Genomic DNA, 20,700 nt, shown 5'->3' with positions numbered 1-20,700 from the left:
CAATTCCCCACGCTTGACTAACAGGGCCTAGGACAGAGAGGGAACAACAGTGGTGTTCCCATGGCCACCCCGTGTTACTCTTTCCAATAACAATGGAGGAGGTTGGTGTTCATGGAGAAATTTATAGAGCTGCAGAAGAAGTGGCTTCTTCCTCTGCTGTTTGCTCCTGTCCTTCTCTGTACAGTCCACCCTCTGCTTTAACCTTATGGGAACTCATGGCTCAGTCATATACAGGAGGTTATATGGAATGCCACTCTAAAGTGTTAAAGGGGAACAGGGACTTTTAGTGGAGCTGATAAGTTCATTTTTTCACTACCATACTTCACTTAGTGATACAATTATGAAATTTGGTACATACCTTCTCCATAGCCTAACTAAAAGAAAATCCTGGGTGTCCACTCAAAATTTCAAAATGGCGGCTGTTTTTTCAAGATGGCCGCCAGTGAAGGTTTTAGCGAAGGGTGTTTTTGCCTTTGGTAATCTTTTGATCACATTTTTTTTGTTTAACATACCTTAAGTAGAGTAAATATGCACAAGTATGATGTATTTCTGTTAAAGAGGTCATATGGCATGTAAAAACAAAGATGGCGTCCAATATGGCAGCCAAAATCATGAAATTATATTGTCCAAAAATATGTTCAGCATAGAAAAATGCTCTTTTATCACACCACACCATCACTACAAATATCTTTACTATAAATTTGCATGTCTAAGTTCAGTTTTGCATGTCTAAGTTCAATTTAGGTGGTGGTGCTTTAGTTAGTTTTAGTTTAAAAGAGTGAATGTCAGCGCACAACCAGGGCACACTGGTGACTTCACTGCTGTGTAACTCAGCATGGGGTTCAGTGTCAGCTAATCTTGCTTTACTAATGCTATACCTAGCTTTACTAACTCCAAAATGGTAAACTAGTGCTAGTTGTAGTGTAGCTTAGTTTAGTTTAGTGTCCCAAATGCTGTCTTAATAGCCCCATATCAATTAGCTCTGAGGAAGTAATTGGTAGATTTGTTAGACAGCCGCGCCTGAATTGACAGGGTGTGCCAGCGCAGCAGAGCCGAGCCAAGGGTAAGTGGGGATATACATGGCTTTTTCATGTACTTACCCGGATGGTCTACAGATCACATGTGACTTAAATGGCACTGGATGAATGATCGGGCTAGGTGTAGGATGACCGAACCTAGTTGTATCCCATACATCAATGTGCGTATCAGACTAAGGTGGTAAAAGGATAGCCCCTCTGCCTTATTTAAGAACTCATAATGGCAAGCAAAATCCCAAGCAGAAGGAAGACTGACTGGAGCAAATGTTGTCTTTGGCAGGAAGACAAGGAAAACGAAGGTCTAACTTCTCCCTCAGCATGATGGGTACGTAATGATTGCAGTCAACGTGCCATTGTTCAAGGAAATTGGTGAAATGCCGCTCATGTCAAACCCAGCAAGACTGGATGAAGGCAGTGGCATAGAGGCAACACTACGTCAAAACATGGCAAAATACCACAAGAGCTGTAGAGTCATGTTTAACAATGCAAAACTTGAACGTGCAAGGAAGCGAAGATCTAAAGTTGAAGGTAGTGAGCCACAAGAAATGAAAGCCAAGCCATGTCGCATGAGCCATGACAATGAGGGTTGCAATTTTTGTGAAAAAGTAGCACCTGCATCAGATCTTCGACAAGTAATGACCATGAATCTCAATAGGAGACTACATGAGTGTGCTCAGACACTCAATGATGGTAAACTTTTGGCAAAACTAGGTGCAAGTGATGCAATTGCACAAGAGCTGAAATACCATCTTGGATGCCTCGCTAGCCTATATAACAGGGAGAGGTCCCATCTTAGAAATCTTGAGAAAGCACATTCTCACAGTGAAGAAACAGATGTATATCCACTGGTTCTTTCAGAGCTGGTGAACTACATAGTTGAAACCAGTTTGGGTTAAGATGGTCCTGCCATATTTCCTCTTGCAGACATATCTCAGTTATACCAGCAGGGCCTAGAACAATTGGGCATCGTGTCACCCACTGTAAATGCAACAAGGTTGAAAGAAAAGCTGTTAGCAGAAATCCCTGAATTAGAAGCACACAAGAAAGGAAAAAGTGTTCTACTTGCCTTCCAGAGAGATGTGGCACGAGCCCTATCTCAAGCAACTAACTACTCAGATGCACTTGTCATTGCTAAAGCAGCAAAGATACTGAGGAAGAAAATTCTAGAACATCAGTCCAAGTTTGATGGCACCTTTGGTGAAGGGTGCATCAAAGATGCAATACCTCCAAGTCTCCTCCAGTTCATTAGCATGGTTGAACATGGAGCAGACATAAAGTCACAGTTAAGGTTTGGCTCATCAAAGTCAGACCTGGCTATTGCCCAGCTCCTGCAGTACAACTGCTTTGCAAAAGAGAAGGAAGGAGCAACTGTACATCGACACTCTAAGGATCGGGAAACTCCTTTTCCCGTGTACATGGGCATGGCTGTCTATACCAAAACCAGGAAGAGAACCCTGGTGGAAATGCTTCATGACCATGGCATGAGTATTTCCTATAACAGGGTGCTGGATATATCAGGACAACTCGGAGATGCCACTGTCACCAAATATGTGGAAGAGGGTGTTGTATGTCCACCTGCCTTGAGAAAGGGGTTGTTTACCACTGCAGTCATGGCCAATATTGATCATAAAGAGGGTAAAATCTGTACCCGAGCTACCTGACTCCTTCACAAATATCCCTCCTGCCTCCTTCAACTCCAAAAACCCAACACCAGCAAGTGGTTCAATGCCAAATTCAGCCTCAGACCTACTTATGAGTGGCTAGAGAAGGTCTTGGTCACTGAGGAGGTAGGTGGGGGTATTGACCTCACATGGTCAGCTCATCATGCTTCTCAGAAAACAAAAACAGATTTTGAAGTAAGTATCACTTCTCTGCTGCCACTTCTCAGGGACCAGGCTCACTCTGTAGCTACAGTGAAGCATGTAATGCAGAAAGTGAGCGATGCTGTTGCACACTTGAACCCAGTTACCTGTTATTACGGCAGACCAGCCAATCTATGCCTCTGCAAAACAGGTGCAGTGGCAGTGGCCAGATGAATATGGAGAGGACAAACATGTTGTCATATTTGGGGGTCTTCATATTGAAATGGCTGCCCTTAGGTCTCTTGGTTCCTTGCTCAAGGACTGTGGCTGGACTGGTGCCCTAGTTGAAGCAGTCATTGCTTCTTCTGGCACAGCAGATTCCTTCATCTCTGTCTCAAGTGTCACTAGGACACAACAAATGCACCAGGTCACTGCATGCAGTCTTTTCACGATGCTGAAGACTGCCTACAACAGTTACTGCACAGAGCAAGAAGAACTCAATGAACACTCATTGGGCTTTGAGGAATGGTGTCAGAACAAAAGCCAAAAAAGTCCACAATTTCAGTTCTGGTATTTGGTGCTGTCAATGGAGCTGACTGTGTTCATGCTAATAAGATCATTCTGTGAGGCCAACTTTAGCCTCTACTGTCAGGCATTAAAGGAGCTGATGCCATACTTCTTTGCTAATAACAACACCAATTATGCCTGATGGTTGCCTGTTCACCTCAGGGACATGCTGACTCTGGAAAGTAGGCACCCAGAAGTGGCTCATGAGTTCATGAAGGGCATCTTTGTGGTGCATAAGACCAAACATGAATTATCAGCACTTACTCTTGATCAAGCACATGAGCAGGCCAATGCTTTAATCAAGGGTGATGGTGGAGCCATTGGGCTCACCGAAAATCCATCAGCCCTGAGGAGATGGATGGTCTCTGGTCCTGAGGTGAGTCATCTAGTGTCCCTCTATGAAAGTGAGGCACAGATGAAAGAGGCCAATGATCACTCACTTCACCATGAGCAGACTCTACATGCTCAGCAGACATTTTTTGACAGGGTCCAGAAACTCTCTCAGGTCCTACAAGACTTGGGAAACCCTTTCCAGGAAGACAGCACAGAGCTGTCAATACAGGTACACAATAGACTCCAAAGATGTTGCTCATTCCAGCTCTGCTGAGCTTGTGCACACTCACATGGATAAAGGCCAGAAAAAGTACCAAGACTTTGTGAAAGGCTTGGCAGAAAATCCAACCTCATTCTACGTGCCCATCAAGAAGAACAGGCTTGACTTCTTCTCTCAAGATAAGCCTACTACAGCGTCATCAAAACAGAAGCAGCTGAAAGAAGAATGTCAGCTGTTCTCCAAACTATTCATTTCTTGTCAGAGCAGGGAATGTGACCTGCAGGAATTCTTTCAGCACGAAAATCAGTCGTTCCCTGCATCTTTGAGTGAGGGTGGAAAACTTTACAGCTGTCAGAAGTCCCAACTCACATCCATACTAGAGAAACAAGTTCCACTTCCAGACCAAGAGCCAGAGGCTGATGACATCATCATTGATGGTTCAGCCTTGGTCCATGCACTGCCACCCAAAAGGTCTAAGACTTTTGGAAATTATGCAACTCTTGACTTTTTGCCAAGCATTAGTGCCTATGCTGGTGCATACAAGACAACACATGTTGTCTTTGATGTGTATAATGCATCAAGTCTAAAGCAAGAAACCAGGTCCAAAAGAGGACAAGGTGGAAGATGCAAGGTGACAGAAAATAACTCCATTCCTTCAAACTGGTGCAACTTCCTCTGACACAACAGCAACAAGTCAGAGCTGTTTGACTTCCTGTCAGACAAGATTACTAAGATGTCTGTGCCAAACTTGGTTATTGTGACCAAAGGAACCAAAACGCTCAGCAATTAGAAAGTGAGTCTGCTTGAACTAAACAACTTTTCTCACGAGGAGGCAGACAGGCGCATCTTTGTCCATGCCAGATATGCTGCATCACAGGGGAGCAAATCTATCATGGTCAAAGCCAATGACACAGATGTCCTTGGCCAAGGTCAGAGCCTACGATGGATAGGTATTCACAACCTGTACAACAATGTTGGTGCAGAGATGGCTAAAGGCATGCTATTCTTCCATGCATTTACAGGTTGTGATGTTGTCTCAGCCTTCAGAAACAAAGGAAAGAAAACAGCCGGGCAAACATGGAACATATTTCCTGAAGCCACCTCAGTCTTTTCTAAACTGAGCAAGTACCCAGTAACCATCGAGGATGCTGACATGAGGATTCTGGAGAGGTTTGTGGTTCTCATGTATGACAGGTCAAGCACTCTGGACAGTGTAGATGAGGCCAGACTTGACCTATTTGCCAGAAAACAGAGACCTTATGAAGCCATCCCTCCAACCAGAGCAGCTCTGCTCCAACACACCAAACGCTCAACATATCAGGCAGGTGTATGGGCTCAGGCAATTCTGCGCCAGCCAGAAGCAGAGAGTCCTGCTGACTGGGGTTGGGAAAAGGTTGGTGAGGAATGGAAAGTCTTCTGGACAGCCATCTCTCCCATCGCAAAGAGTTGCGAACAACTCACTAAATGTGGCTGCAAGTCTGCCTGCCATGACAGATGCAAATGCTACAGGCTTGGGCTGGCATGTACAGCCTTATGCAGCTGCAAATGTGAGGTGTAGGTAGGTAGCCTCTGGAATTTTTATTTATTTTATTATTTATTATTTATTTAGTTTTTAGTTTTTAATGTCAGTGTCAACATCATGACCACATATAAAAAATTAGGCACTGAAAGTGTCTAAAATGGTCTAAAATCGGTGCAATTGGCGGCCATCTTGAAAAATGGCGGCCATCTTGAAATTTTGCGTGGACACCCAAACTTTTCAAAAGAGTGGGTTATAGTGAGCACTTGTGCCAATTTTCATGTTTGTATCACAAACTGAAGTATTTTTTCACTTATCAGCTCCGCTATTTGTGTTGCACCTCCATGATGTTTCAGGCCATGTGTGAGAGACAGGCTCAAAGGAGAATGGTCAAAATCAGAACAGCAGCAGCAGAAAGAGCAGAGGTTATAGTTTCCTGACTTTACTGCCTTGTATGGGACAAGCTCATTAAACTTTGCATCTCAATACTCAATACTATCTTTCATTAGACGACCTGCCATGTAAACATTTTTCAGACTCCATGACCCCCCTCTCTGTTTTGTCCAGTTGTTTGTCGGAACAACACAAGCTTTCAAAATAAGTGATATTTTACACCTGTAGGCCTACACATTAGGGTCTGGGACCACTAGCCCAAATGCTGCTAATACCAGCTTCCCAGTTTGAGTGAAATTATCTATGTATTTCAGAATATCTTTGTGTTTGGTACGTCCCCCTTTTGCTTTAATGACAGCATGCACCTGAGCAGGCATGGACTCCACAAGTTAGTGTAAATCCTGATGACTTGTTATACCAGAGTGATCTGACTGTGTTCCACAAAGCTTCTTGTGCTTTCTCACTCTTAGAGTGCCCCCATAACTGTAGAAAGGGGTTGAGTTCGCGTAAATGTGGAGGTAACTCCTTGTTTTTCTTTGCTATTCAAGAAGTACTCAACAAGCTCTGGTGTGTGTTTGGGCTTGTTATGGTTACACAGAACAATCTGGATAGACACTGCTTGAAACTGAAAAGGGCCGGCACTTTCATAATAACACGAACAGACCTTCTACCAACACAACAATGAGCTGAATTTTCCTATAAAACTCTGGTAAGCCACGGGGAACTGCAGAGTCAGCTGACGGTTCTCTGTAGGGTCATTGCTTGCATTTCACATCGTCCCACTCAAACTGTTGTTTTTTAACATTTCTGTTTGAGTACGAAAAACAAATGAGAACCAACGTATGAATTAGAAAGCTTTAAAGGAGTCATCACCCGGAAATCGCAAGTTCTCTTGTTAAATCATGCATATTGCTGTTGGACCTCTGTTGAAACTTGCCTGAAAAGCTGGAGTTTGAAAGTGGCTTATTTTTTTCGCTTTGGCTCTTTTTCCAAACAGGAATAGCGCACAGTAGTGCGTGTTCCTAAAGCACGAGATTTTGACTCTGCTCCTGTGGTGACGTTACCACAGGAGGCTACTTGCATAAGCATCGGCTCACAGCTGTCCTCAGCCAGAAAGAGCACGCCGAATCTGCTTATTTCTCTGTCATTTTCACGCCATACATCGTGACCGCCAGCATTAAAACTCAGGTCTTACATGTAAAACACGAGTGTGAAAAGTAAGAAGGAAAAAAAAAGAATTTACCATTCAGAGACATCCTGCTGTAAACGTGTCTCTTCACCGTCTCTGCCTCTTCACTCTCCCGTTCGGTTTCCGACTCTGGCTCGTACATAAATGCCTGAATTCCGTAAGGTTCGTCATTTAGTGTGTGCGCCATGACAGGGGGCTGTTTATGTTTTGGAGTCTGTGTGTGCATGCAGGCTCGCCCCCCATTCCGGCTCTGTCCTTCCTGCGGACAATCAACGTGCGCCTCATTACATATTAATACAATGCACATCCGGACCGGTCAAAACCTCGCGCATAATCTCGCGTGAGAAAGTCGCGGTATGAAAAAGTGTCAGAACAAGCTCCATGTTTGATTTTTTTTATTTTATTTTTTTCTAATAAGTTTTAAGAATTGATCCAAAGCGATCCAAAAGGGACTGGATATGTAAAAAACCAGGTGATGACTCCTTTAAAGGTCTTGGTAGGTCCATCTTACTGACCAGTCTCTATGCTAAGCTAGGCTAACCAGGCTTGATGCCAGCTCTACACATAACACACAGACATGGACATGATATAGGTATCTTTTTTCTCATCTCACTTTTGAAAAGCAAACTGTAAGCATCTTTCCTTCAGTGTGTTGAACAATTGATTGTCAATATAAACAAACAACATATGTATATGTTGAGTTGTGCGGCTCACTGTGGAGAAATGTAACACTTTCAAAAACTGAACAAATTAGATGTTTTGGGGTCATTGGTACAATAAGTTAAAGTCGTGAAAGAGCTTGATATAGCAAAGCAAGGCAGACACACAGCAGTGGAAAATGACTGTTTCCACTTTAAATCCACATTTATAACAAGACGAAATCCCTGAAGGATTCCATGCTGGGCCTGCACTATGGTCCGAGGGACAATAATAGCTTCAGAGGCAGAGGGAATACAGTGACAACACAGGCTCGCACAAGACAATTAAATCAGTCTTGAACAATAATTTGGCCCAAAATGAGTGCACATATTTTTCATAATAATGACATTAAAGGGATAAGTTTGTTGTTTAACTACCACTAGTGCAGTGCCCGTAACAAAAGCGTATTCCTATAAAAAAGTGGGAGGTTAAGGAGCTTTTTCATGGATGGCCAAATGAGGCTGTGTTTGAATGTGGGACGTCAGGTATATTTAGGTTTGTTGTGAAATCCGATATTCCAGGGTATAATTGGCTGTTTTTGACTATTTTTGATTTTGCTATTATATTTCACCTTAAAAACTTAAAAAATTTACTTGGTGTCATTATTTTCAGCACAACCTCACATGTGTGACTGTACAGTTATTTTTTTTATTTTGACAAACTGTATTAACGCAATGGACCTAAAATCACAAAAAAAAAACATAAAATCCGAGTAGAAAAAGTTTTTTTTACTTATAATGCAAATATAAATTGTTGTTTGCTAAATTTGTGCATACATTTAAAAATTACAAAGTTATATGTAACTATTTACATTTAAATGCAGGCAATGCTCAGGTCTGCCTGTGCTCCTTGAGAGCTGGACTGCCTGCTCCACATTCAGCATCTTCTCATTGTTCTGACTCATTAAATGAAAAACCGACTCCACTACACACTAAACACACTACATAACACACTAACTACACACTCCAAACACGCTAAATGTCACAAATCTCTCAACTCTCAATATTGCTGTCCAACCGTCGTCGCCTGTCAATCATCCGCCTAGGTCCCTCCCACAACTTCCTGTTCCTCAACAACCAAACTTGCTGCTTGGACACTTTTGTGACAAAAGTCATTTTTACCGTTTCTTTCTGCACCAGACACAAAGCAAACGTGACGGCAATGTTCGCGAAAAAGCGTGGCGGACATTATTTACCCTGGGTCCGGTTTTGGATGTGCCGATGCGGCCGATCTGTTGCCTCGGGAGGTGGGCCGTGTAGCTAGCCGCTAGCAGCTAGCTGCTAGCTAGCGGCTAGCTACACACGAACATCCACAGATTCCGATTCCACTTTGTTGTCCGCGCGTCTCCAGATCTCCTCAGACCCAAACAGATTCGGTCCGGACTCGTTTAATCTCATTAATCCACAACAGCCAGTTTAGATGCACAGAACAGAACGGGACCGAACCGCCGGCAAAATCCCGGTCCAGCAGTCTGCAGGTATGAATCCGCTTGTTTTTTCAGGTATGTCGTGGGCTTGAGCTCTGCAGTGATTGGCTCTGGTGTGCACGTGGCCACGGTGTGCAGTGATTGGCTCTGGTGCGCACATGACTGTGGTGGCTCCGGTGGACAATGCTCGGCTGAATTTGTAAAGCATTTATGAAATAATGTATTCACGGTATCATTGCAGTCCAAGCATATGCTTAGATGCACACCACTGAACCACGCAGCAGCCATGTTGAAAGTCTCAGGTCAGTGTGATCCTGATCCGCAGAGATATTTGACTAACACACACACACACACACACACAGATAGACAGACAGAGATTCCTTGTATTCATAGATAGATGTCCACCATTTATACTATGACCAGTACATATTCACTGTGTCTCAACCAGTGTTGTGACAATCATTCCAGGCTGTAATTCCATTAAATGCGTGATCAAAAAGACGACTGATCTGGCAATTATCCCCGCAGCCTATCAACTGTTTGCGTCAAGCTATGGATGGATGTACTTTATAAATAATAATCATTGAACATGCCATAAACTTTAGAAATGTTGTAGATTAAAACTATAATTTGAAGAAGTGATTCAAACATTCATATAATCATAGAACTATAACTGTGCGACTTATCACAAAAGCTCCTCTGTTCAGGCTCATAATGTAACTAGCCAAAGCTAGAATCATATGACGGCAATCATAAGAGGAAACACACTAATGTTTTCAATAACCATAGCTTTTGACTATGAGTCATCAATGTGTGACTCATGTGGAAAAGCTTCGACATAGAATTTACAGCTGATTTGGGGTAAGACAAGGATCTAGAAGATAATTCCTCTATTGATGTCAAGTGAGCAGTATTAGAGCAGATTTGTCATGCACTTCACCGCAGCTGAAAAATGGTTCAGGTTTGGTATCTTGAAAAGCCAAGTTTTGAACAGGCTATTGAATATACAAAGGTGTGAAAGTGGTGCAGTGGGACTGAGACCTTGAGGTGTCTGCAAGTGGAGACGGCTTCCCTTTTTGAATGGATTTTTTAAAAGACGACCCCCCGTAAAAATCAAGGGTCTGCGATGAGCGTGTTTTCACCAGAGAGCAGACAATTACCAAACCTTACATGGCCACACACACAAAGGTGAAACCACTAGAAGCATCGTCTCAATTGTCAGTGGTCGAGTTGCTTTGTGGGTAATGTAGGCACACCATTTTGATCAATAGGACTGTGATGATAAATCCGGGGAAGACTTGTGACATGAGTGGGTTTGTCACGAGTAAGATAAAAATCCAAAGCAAAAATAAGACAGGACTCCCATACATAAGGGTTTATGGCTATAATAAAAATAAATGATGATTGATGATTGCAGGCAGTTAAGACATACTCAAATAAGAAATGGAACATAGAGAAACATTTTGACAAAGATGAGAAGCAATGCCTGTCAAAATAACAAGAAATAACAAGGATTCAGGCTGGCAAGTGTCTGAGCGTCACACATAAACAAACAAACTGATGTTGTGGGCTGGATGTCAGCACCACTTGTCTCAGACCAGCCTCACATTTCTTCAGAACCAAACAGGAACACCATCTCCTAAAGGTCCTTTCCTTCTCACAATCAAACAAGTATGTGATGGTTGCTATTTTTAGACAACTCTCTTCTTCTATTCTCCGTCTCCTTCAGCCCTCTCTTAGCTTGCTCTCTGTCTCCTTTATCCTCTCTCCCTCCACCACACACTCTATTCTCCTATCTCCTCATTTCATCAACAAGCTTTCAACAACATCCTGACCATGTTGCCTGACAAGCACACTGGCCATACCTGCTGTACCAGAGCCAAAAACACTCCACCAAAAAGCCCTGCTCCCAGCTGAAACAATGTTTCACACAATCTCGTCTGTAAACTGAGCTGGGAATATTTCAGCCTCACATGTCCATATATGGGCCTGGACCGACCTGTGTGAGAAGAATGGGTCCAGTCTTGATGAATTTACATGCAAAACATTACACTGGGAGTCTGATGGCTCCCAGGCTGTGGGCGAAATGTATACTGTACAATGTTGCAGATCTGGTTTCAATTTTTTTAAACCAGATGAACCAGAAGGACAAAATGTTCAGAATACCTCATTTGTAAGTTATTTGGATGAAGCTGTGATCAAAGTTAAATGTGATGGCAGTTTGACAAGGTGCTATTGATTATCCTGGAGTGTGTGGAGAGTGGAGGCAACCGCTGTGTTGGCTTTGACTGTTTGATTGTTGATTGACAGATTGTGTGATATTCTTTACACAGTCCCAGATCCTGATTCATTAGAAGGTGAGAAGTAGTAGATGAAAGAAAGACGCTGTGATTAAACAGTGCCCCAAGAGACAGATTTATTTGTGTTTTAGGCATTGCACTCCGCTGTCAAATTAGGAATAATACATGATATGCAACGTAGGGTTAAACTGTTGAAGTAAAGCTTATAAGCAAACACTTCTGCCCTGAGCTGCTGACGTTGAGCAAAGCTGTACTCTCAGTCACTCTCAGATCCGTCAGGTGCAGTCATTCACTTAAAAGTAGTTGATTTTGAAATCTGATATTCTGCAGCAACACTGGAATTTCCCAGATCAACGAGAGATTAAGAGTTCCTGTAGTAACATAAATTCAGCAGGCTCATTACTTGCTATCCACATGACTCCCTAACAGAGCACAAAGCTTCTTACTTGCTATGGTTTTGCAGATTTGACCCTTCCTTTCAGTTATTAAGTCCAGGCACATGACGCTTTTCAGAATTGCTTATCATAAATCTGAATATTGTTTAACATATTTTATTGCAGATGTCTTTGAATTAGTCATTTCAGATTAATTAACAGATTGGTAACACTCTCTATGAAGCCCACTCTTAAAACGCATTATGATGCAATCATAATACGGTTATAATGAGGTTATAATGATTTATAATTGGTGTTATAATTACTTATACATGTTAATGATGTGTTGTAATAACAATTATAAACAGATTATAATGTGTTTTTTATAATGTTTTATAAGGGTTCGACCATCATAATGTATCATAAAGTAGTATAACTAATCTCTCGTGAACGCATTATATCACTATTATTATACTTTATAACGTGATTATAATTTATTATAAGTGTTATGTCAAATAATAGCCATATGAGAGTGTATAATGCTTAAACAGTGGTTATAAACCATTATAAGAGGTCATTGGATGCCACCAGAATGTCCTCACTTTACTTAAAGCATCCAATGACCGCTTATAATGGTTTATAACCACTGTTTAAGCATTATACACTCTCATACGGCTATTATTTGATATAATACTTATAATGAATTATAATCACGTTATAAAGTATAATAATAGTGAATGCTTTATGATACATTATGATGGTCGAACCCTTATAAAACATTATAGAAAAAAAATTATAATCTGTTTATAATTGTTATTACAACACATCATGAACATGTATAAGTAATTATAACACCAGTTATAAATAATTATAACCTCATTATAACCGTATTATGATTGCATCATAATGCGTTATAAGAGTGGGCTTCATAGAAAGTGTTACCAAAAGGTCTCATTAATCAAGCGAACAGATCTAATGGATTTTAAAACATCCACACAAAAAAGGAAAATAGTCAAATAAGAGGAGAGATAGTAGAATGAAGAAGTAGAAGGAGTAATGTAGGAGTAAGGGAGCAGGGATGGTGTGCAGGGTGGGGCGGGGTGAGGAGGACATGATGTGGAGTGAATTACTCTGGTGGGTGGAGGAGCAGGGGAGAGGGAGGAACAGGGCTGTGACTGGCTCCATGTGAGGAGGAGGCAGGAGGAGGTTAGTATGGAGAGCTGGGGATGCCTGTGCAATGAATCAGCTGTCTAAATATGGTCCCTGCTCTTCATAGCAACACACCCATCCACTCCCTGTACAAAGTGGATGGACATCTCCTCTTCTTCCAGTTTATCTTTCCCTCTTCTTCTCCCACGTATAGTATTCAACCATCCTCACAGTATTACAGGAAGCTTGTATGTGTATTGCTCAGCCTACTGTCCCTACGATACTGGAGCACTCACCAACAAACAGCAGACAACTCTTCACAGACACTGTTCACAGAGCCTCGTGGTAGCTTGGCCATTATAGTCTCTGTATGCTTCAAATGAACCAAGTCATGACAACATGTTGCCAACATTTCTAAAGGCAAAACTATTTACAGTTGTTTTAACATAGAGGAAATACAAAGGAGCTCTTAACATGGGGAACAAAACACATTTCAATCAGCTCTCTCCTCAAAGGAATTCACAGTGGGGCAGTGGGTGGTGCAGATTAAAAGTAATGGAGATATACTGGCTCGTAGCAGTAAAAGTAGTTTAAAACATTATAAAAGAGAGATTGAGGGAGATGTCTGAACTTCACCTAGTCTGGCCCCAATATGTGTCTTTAAAGGAGCCTGCCTCATCCCAAAAACTGTTGTGTGTGTTATGTCCAGAGTGAAAGTTAAAGTCACCAGCCTGTTGAGTTGGTTCGTCCAGTAAATGGACTCACTTACATGGTGAAGTAATGGGCAGGCTGTATGCTATCTACTGGTTCCATCACTCTTAATAAAACTGAAATAGCACCAATAGATTGCCCTTGTTAATAATCATTGGAAGACCTTTCCCACTATAATGTAACAGCCATAAGAACCACATGACAAGGTGGCAGGAGAATTACTGGTGAAGTGTGTTGTCAGCACAATGCTTTAAAGGCTGCAACTACAGACTTATTGACTGAATTACTAAAAGTTAAATGTAAATGATTAATTCTGTGGATTGATTAAAGCTGCTCTCATTTCGTGTAACAAGCTGAAAACACCTTGTTACAGAATCACCAGTTGTTAGCAAACAGCTACTCAGCAGATACTGACACACATTAGCATTGATTCCCAGTTGTGCTTGTGTCCACCTCAACTCCTGACAAAATGTCTGTCTGAGCTGCAGAATGCTGAACTCTTAAACACTGTTGCTTACTCAGTGTTGTCATCAGTGTGGTGCTGGACAAGAAGACTACTGCCCGTCCCTACACCTATAACATTACAAATATTTATTTGATCCATTGGTTAAGAAACTACAGGTTAATGCCGCTTCAGTCTACTGATATCCATCCATACCTGTAGGGTAGAGCTGTCACATCCCAGGTACAGGACGTGCACCAGGCTCTGTACTCTGGCAGCATATGGCCTTAGACTTATAGGACACCCAGGCTTTAATGAGTCAAAGGCACATACATACACACAGTCAACCACACACTCCCAGAGGAGGACATCTGCTCATGCTAACAGGGAGCCAGTCACTTCCAACTGATCAGTTTCCCCTCACACATCACACAGTAGCCTGAGCTCGTCCAGCATACCAGAGACAGTCTGGGGTGTTGTTTGCATTGTTGACAATAACCACAGATGGTTTTGGTTTGCATTGACTAAGATGAGTTCATATTGTGATGATTGGTAGCAGAATAAAAAAAAAGAATGTAATCTGACTTATGTGACGCCACAGAGTTCAAGTAATGGTATAACTCTCCTGACACCAGAAAGAAACACATCTATGGATGCTTGTGTGGAATCAGATCACTAAATCTTCCGAACTACCAGGAGGTTATATATCTATTACGATGTATATATATTTATCATATTCGAGGTTGTTGACGTTAGGTTGTCATAAGAAAATAAGATTAATAGAGACATAAGTCCCATCAGTGTTAGGACCACACTTGTTCAGGGGCCCAGGAGGGAGTGGAGTGAAGAATGGCGGGTCGACAGCCACTAATAAAGGAGAGATTAAACACCCTGTGCTCCACTACAAAGCCCTCGTGCTGTGTCCTCCCTGTTTGACTGGCCCTCTGTAACAGTAAACACCTCTGGGTAACAGCATGCTTTTATTATCAGCAGAGCGGTATAAATCAGGGCTGTCCCAATCTCAACCTGCATTTCCTGCCCCACACATACTGACGAGTGAGAAGCACTTTGTCAGAAAACAGAAAACAGATCCGAAAACAGGACCTGTTGCTAGGTTGCATGTGTCTATCAGACTGATAGTAGGTCACACATCCCAAGTGGAAGATATTTTTTTCCCAAGGACCCCTATTTGGAAATGTTGCTGTCACTGTATATGAGGAGATCCTTGCTGTCAGAGTAAACATCTATCTAACTTCTGGAGGGTGACTCCACTTTTAGGGGAACTTCAGCAGCATATATATATATATAGTCAACGCTGAGTAGCAGTCCACTGATCTTAGTGCACTCATATAACACTCCTGGACTCATCATGGACAATTTAAAACAAATTAATTCAGCAGAACCAGAAATAGTACCTTATGTATTCTGCACATTCATGTTCCTTTACAAAACCTGGTGCGTAAATTACCCACCATGCAACTTACCTACTGAGTGACATCACTGGAGGCAATTTATCAGATTACTTGCAGCTTTCTTTTGGAGCCACAAAAGGTTTCTTAATACTTTATTGACATATGCAGTAGTACTCCCCAAGACCTGTGGATACACTTTAATGAGTAAATCTGGTGTTTTACCCTTTAACTACTGTACTTGAGTACATTTTTGATGTTCTTGTACTTAATCTAAGTCCTTCCATTTTATTCTATTTCAATGTATCTATGTATGCCCTGCTCTGTCATAGTGTAGACTTGGTAGGTTCAAAACAAGCTGTAGTCCTGTGTGCTTGGGACATTTTAATTCCCAACACTTATTGGACACCAACATAAAGAATATAAAAGAGCATAACTAATGCTGGATGAGGACTTCTGATAACAGCATACAGTACCTGTCAATATTCATTTTTAAATATCAACAATGACATGGTAAACATTTCTGATGAAAACAGTTGGATGGAACAATGACACTGATTGACCTCAAACATATCTTTGATATTTCTCTTCTTATATGTCCGACATGTACACATATATGATCAACACTAACATAATATTACTATCTGATAATATTGCCTTGGTTTGGTAACTCTGTGCCTTTAATGAAACCTGATTCACAGCAGTTTGAAAATTGCAGCCTAGTTTGTTTTGTTCATCTTCCCATTAGAAGGACAGACTTTCACTACTACGTAGCGGTCTCCCACACTGTTCAAACAGTTTGACTGACGTTGAGGTGATTGTGCATGAAGGAGATAGTCAATAGTACTAATAAGTCTTAGCAAGGGCCAACTATTCATGTGTTGACACATAATCCACGCAGCCACATAAACATTGTTCCAGCTGACTGGGGGAGTTGGTAGAGTCTCACTCTGCTCACTGCTGATTTTGAAAGAATCTGCCCTTAAAGGGCAACAGATTTGCAGAGAAAATTGAAAACAGAACAACACGTTGTGGTTTGCACTTTTAATGAAGATGAATCTGACGTTATGTCATAGTTGGCAACCACAAACAAAGCCAGTGTTTTGAGTTAGCGAGGGAGCCAGAGATAGGCATTTCAGGGGGAGTTTATCTTGCCACAGGGGCCCGAGCAGTTGGCTAACACCAGCACCATCGCAACCCGTTTTGTTTTTCACTGTGTGGCATTTCAAGTAGATTGTACTGGAAACTTAAAACTCCCACTTCAAGACCTAGTATGAGATACTAATTAATATGTTGATTTATGATCCTTTCAGATTGAGAAACAGCTCAGTCATCAAATTCCTTCCGATGTGATGAAGGAGATTAGCTTTTTCTTACTGAGAGCTTTGCCCTACTCATCTGTGGATCTTTACATATTCAATTTTGTGCCGGTACGCCAGGAAAAGGAAGCCAAATCTATTGTGTAAGTTTGTTAGAATAGACAATTTTTCTCAGATATACTGAGTTGCCTAAGATGGAGCTCACACTTGATTTCTGTGCAGCTGTTGGATAGAGACTGAGAGGAACAGAGAGAGGGAGGTCGGTCCAAGCCATGATGTCTGAGTCAAGGGTGGAAACTCTGAATGTTCTCGCGCCACTGTGCAAAAAGCTGCAAGCTATTACACATCACACTGCAGCCTCACAGGCTAAAAAAAGAAACAGGGAGCCCTACTCCCCTGCAGAAAAAAGCTTGCTCTCTGTCTTTTTAAGTGAAACATCTGTCCGTCAGAGCTCTCCTCCTTCACGTCCCTTCCTCATGCTACCACACTCTGCTTTAAACAGGACCTTGAACTAGCCTTTGGTATTTTCCAACTTTGTTTAAAAAAAGGAAAAGAGTGAAATGACTTTCCGAATAGATTCCGTATGACTTGGGCGGCCAGTGAGTTTGGCTCACATGTGAAGGCTTGTAGTCTTTAGTCCCATACATACTGTGCTATTGAAGGAAAATATCTGGAGGCCACCTGTAGTGGATACTGAGTGCTGAACCATTGTACAGTAGGTTAAGGGTGGGGCAGGGATGGTGTAGAACAACAGCTAGAAGGTTAACACTCACAGACATACACCCATGATCAGTGCTGCTGTATTACAACATAATGAGGTGTGCCTCTATATGCCAAAAAATGATCAAGGTGTTGGTGTTCTTTGTATTTAGGTATTATTTTATAAAATGTAGCACATTCCGAACTGGAACATGACTGGACGTAGTGCTGTTGGATAAATAAGTGTGAGTAATGTATCCGGGAATTGTTTCCATAGGTGCAGATGTGTCTCACATCTTCTCTAAACGTTAGATTGGATCCTGTATCTGTTTTTTCAGTGTAAAAACTTTAAAGTGAACACACTACATATGAGTTACTGCTCATACTGTACATTTCATTGCTGCTTGCCTGATCAGCCAGAGCTGCTCTCTTATAGTGTAAGATCGTTTATTGATATACAATACATCAACTTGTCTTTGTAATGTAGTGTGTTCGAGGTGGATGGCTGGCAGTCAGATCAGAACACTCTCATATAAATATATTGAATATTTTTTACTTGGGCTGATTACATATGATAAAGTAGAAGACAGAAAGTGTTTTTAAAATATTATCTGTGGTGGGAAAAGCGTTGCTTTCTGAGTGGCATGTTGCTTCAGTGATGGGAGACAGCACTGCCTGTTACTTGAGCACTTGCCAGCAGTACTTTGAGGTAACCTTTAACAACTCCCTGAAATCCCTCAACCTCAACGACTTGATTAACATCGTCAGCAAACCAACCGTCCTGTTAAACCACTACTGAAGCCTTTTATGGGGATTTTTTGGTGAATCGTGTGGCAGTAAAGTGACTTTCATTCACCAGTCTGGTTCACCAGCGTGCCCCACCCATCCCCAAACCAACACAGTACACAAACACAACCTTAAACCTCACACAGACAAACCACAACCCCTCATGTATAATGTATGCACACACACACACACACACACACACACACACACACACACACACACACACACACTCCCACCTGGTAGATCATGACTTTGAAGTTGCGTCTCTTCAGCAGCTCAGCCTCATTGTTCTCCAGCTTCTTGATCTGGCCTCCTTGCTTCTCCAGGGTGGCCCGCACTGTCTTGACGTTGACGCTCACCTTGCTCACCTTCTCCATCATCTTATTGACGCTGTTGGATGTGGTGCTGTGGCTCTTGGCTAGTTTGGTTAGCTCGCCCTGGATACCCGTCACAGAACGCTCCATCTCCTGCTGCCTGGCCTCCAGCCCGCTCTGGGTCTGCTGGATCTGGTCCACTGCCCCAATGATCTTGTCAAGCAAAGACAGAACCATGACCCCGTTCACCTGTTGGTCAAGCTTCGCTGCCTCGCCCTTGTCTTCTGCCGCATCCCCCTCTGTGCCCATGGTGGACAGCTCTTTTTTGGCTGCAGCAAGGGCATCATCTTCATCGTCTGAGGGTGGGAGGTTTACCTCGTCATCTGAGATCTCAGTGAGGGTCTGAGGCTCTAGCAGGGCACTTGAGGATTCCAGTGCTTCCATGGCTGCCATTTCAGTGGATCTGTAGTGTGCAGTCAGCTAATCAATGCTTCTTCACCACTGGTTCCTCTAGATTCCTTGATCGACTCTTTGATTCTCACCCTTTCTTCTCTGCTCCAGAAGTCTCTTCTTTTTCCAACTACTTCTAGACTTACTTCTCTCTCTCCAGCTCTTTACCTCTGTCTGTCTGTCCTGTCTACTCCAAATCCCTGGAATCAGGCCAGTGAGCAGGAGAAGCCAAGCAATGCTGGATGTTACCACATGAGCGTTAGGATGTGAATGCCACACCAGGCAGTGAAACCCTCCAGTCAAACTACAGCCAGTGGGGATTTTTCTCTCCAGCCTACACCCCTCCTTTTTTTCCACTGGACTCTCCCCCTCTCCTCAAACTCCTCCCTCATCTCCTGCCTGAATACACACACACATCAGTACAACTCCACCTACACTGGTTGGTCCGGCCCCTCAGTGGTTCAGGGACACACCCCTCTGGTTGAGCCTTGTCCCATCAGCATGGTTGGAATAGTTAGAGCAGAGCTGCACTGATCTGCTTGTATACAAGCTGAGGCAGAGCAGAAGGAGGAATGTCAGGCAGGATATATCCCTGCTCTACCTTTTATGCAGAGTGTGTTCAATTCATGGAAGGCAGGGCTGGACTTATTATGGAAAAAGACACCAGGACGAAAAGGGACATAAAGAAGCTAAGATTCAAAACAAAATGACAGTATGATGAAATCTATCAGAGGTGTTTCTGTAGAAGGACTGGAGTCATGTGTTCAGGCTTGTGCTGTATGCAGCGTGAAGACTGGCTGCAGGACTTTGAATGAGATAGAGTCCTCCTGGTGCTTCGGTTGAAGTTAGTATTGCACTTCCATAAAGATGGGGAGAGATTAAAGATGGATTTTAGAAAGAATGATCAGAGACAATCCAAAGTAGCAGAAGCAGAAATATCCTGACTTTTAGTCTCTGGCATAGGTTCAGCTCCCAAAACACTGGATCCTACACCTCCTAAAATACAGCTCACAAAGCATCTTTGGTTACACCATGCCTGCAATGCCCCTAGTTTGTAACACAGACAGTCTCATTTATAGACTGTTAACGTTAACATTTTAAAACCATGGCGAGGTAAACCTGATGACCTCACTAGGACGTCATCAGGGTCAGGGCACGCTATGGGGCAAATAAAACATTCACCTCAGGTGGCGATGCAAACTCACAGCTTGGTTTTGCGTTGACTTCAACTTGACCAACATAGTCGTAGCTTCAGTACAGTAGCAAGAACGTGTGTGTGGTTGGCCCCTTAACCAGACCACAACCCAGCAGACTGAGTTCTGTGCACCTCACATACTCCACAGCCCACATTCAGCACCGGTGGCCAATGGTCACTCACCTGCATCCGTGTATGTGTGACCGTGCACTTATTCTCTCAGACCTGATCTTCCAGAGCCTCAGAAGAAATTTCAACTGTTGTTTGACAGGCTGGGCAGTACTGTTCATTTAAATGGAAAAAAAGATGAGTCCAGATTGAACAGAACTATCTATCAGCAGGACCACTGCTCCATCAACCACTGTGC

At 42.6% G+C, this 20,700-nt stretch overlaps 1 protein-coding gene across 1 annotated transcript in view; it reads right to left on the bottom strand.

The window, feature by feature from the left end:
• Positions 1–19,457, bottom strand: part of LOC115571184 (caveolae-associated protein 1-like) — a 34,450-nt gene extending 14,993 nt beyond the window's left edge. The window contains exon 1 of the mRNA XM_030400332.1: positions 18,611–19,457. Coding sequence (XP_030256192.1) covers positions 18,611–19,141 — 531 coding nt within the window. The 5' untranslated portion in view covers positions 19,142–19,457. The remainder of the gene's footprint in view (positions 1–18,610) is intronic.
• Positions 19,458–20,700: the final 1,243 nt, after the last annotated feature.

The sequence above is a fragment of the Sparus aurata genome, chromosome 20 (assembly GCF_900880675.1).
Source record: "Sparus aurata chromosome 20, fSpaAur1.1, whole genome shotgun sequence".
NCBI lineage: Eukaryota > Metazoa > Chordata > Actinopteri > Spariformes > Sparidae > Sparus > Sparus aurata.
Note: the sequence above shows the minus strand (reverse complement) of the source record. Positions and strands in the feature narration are given on the sequence as shown.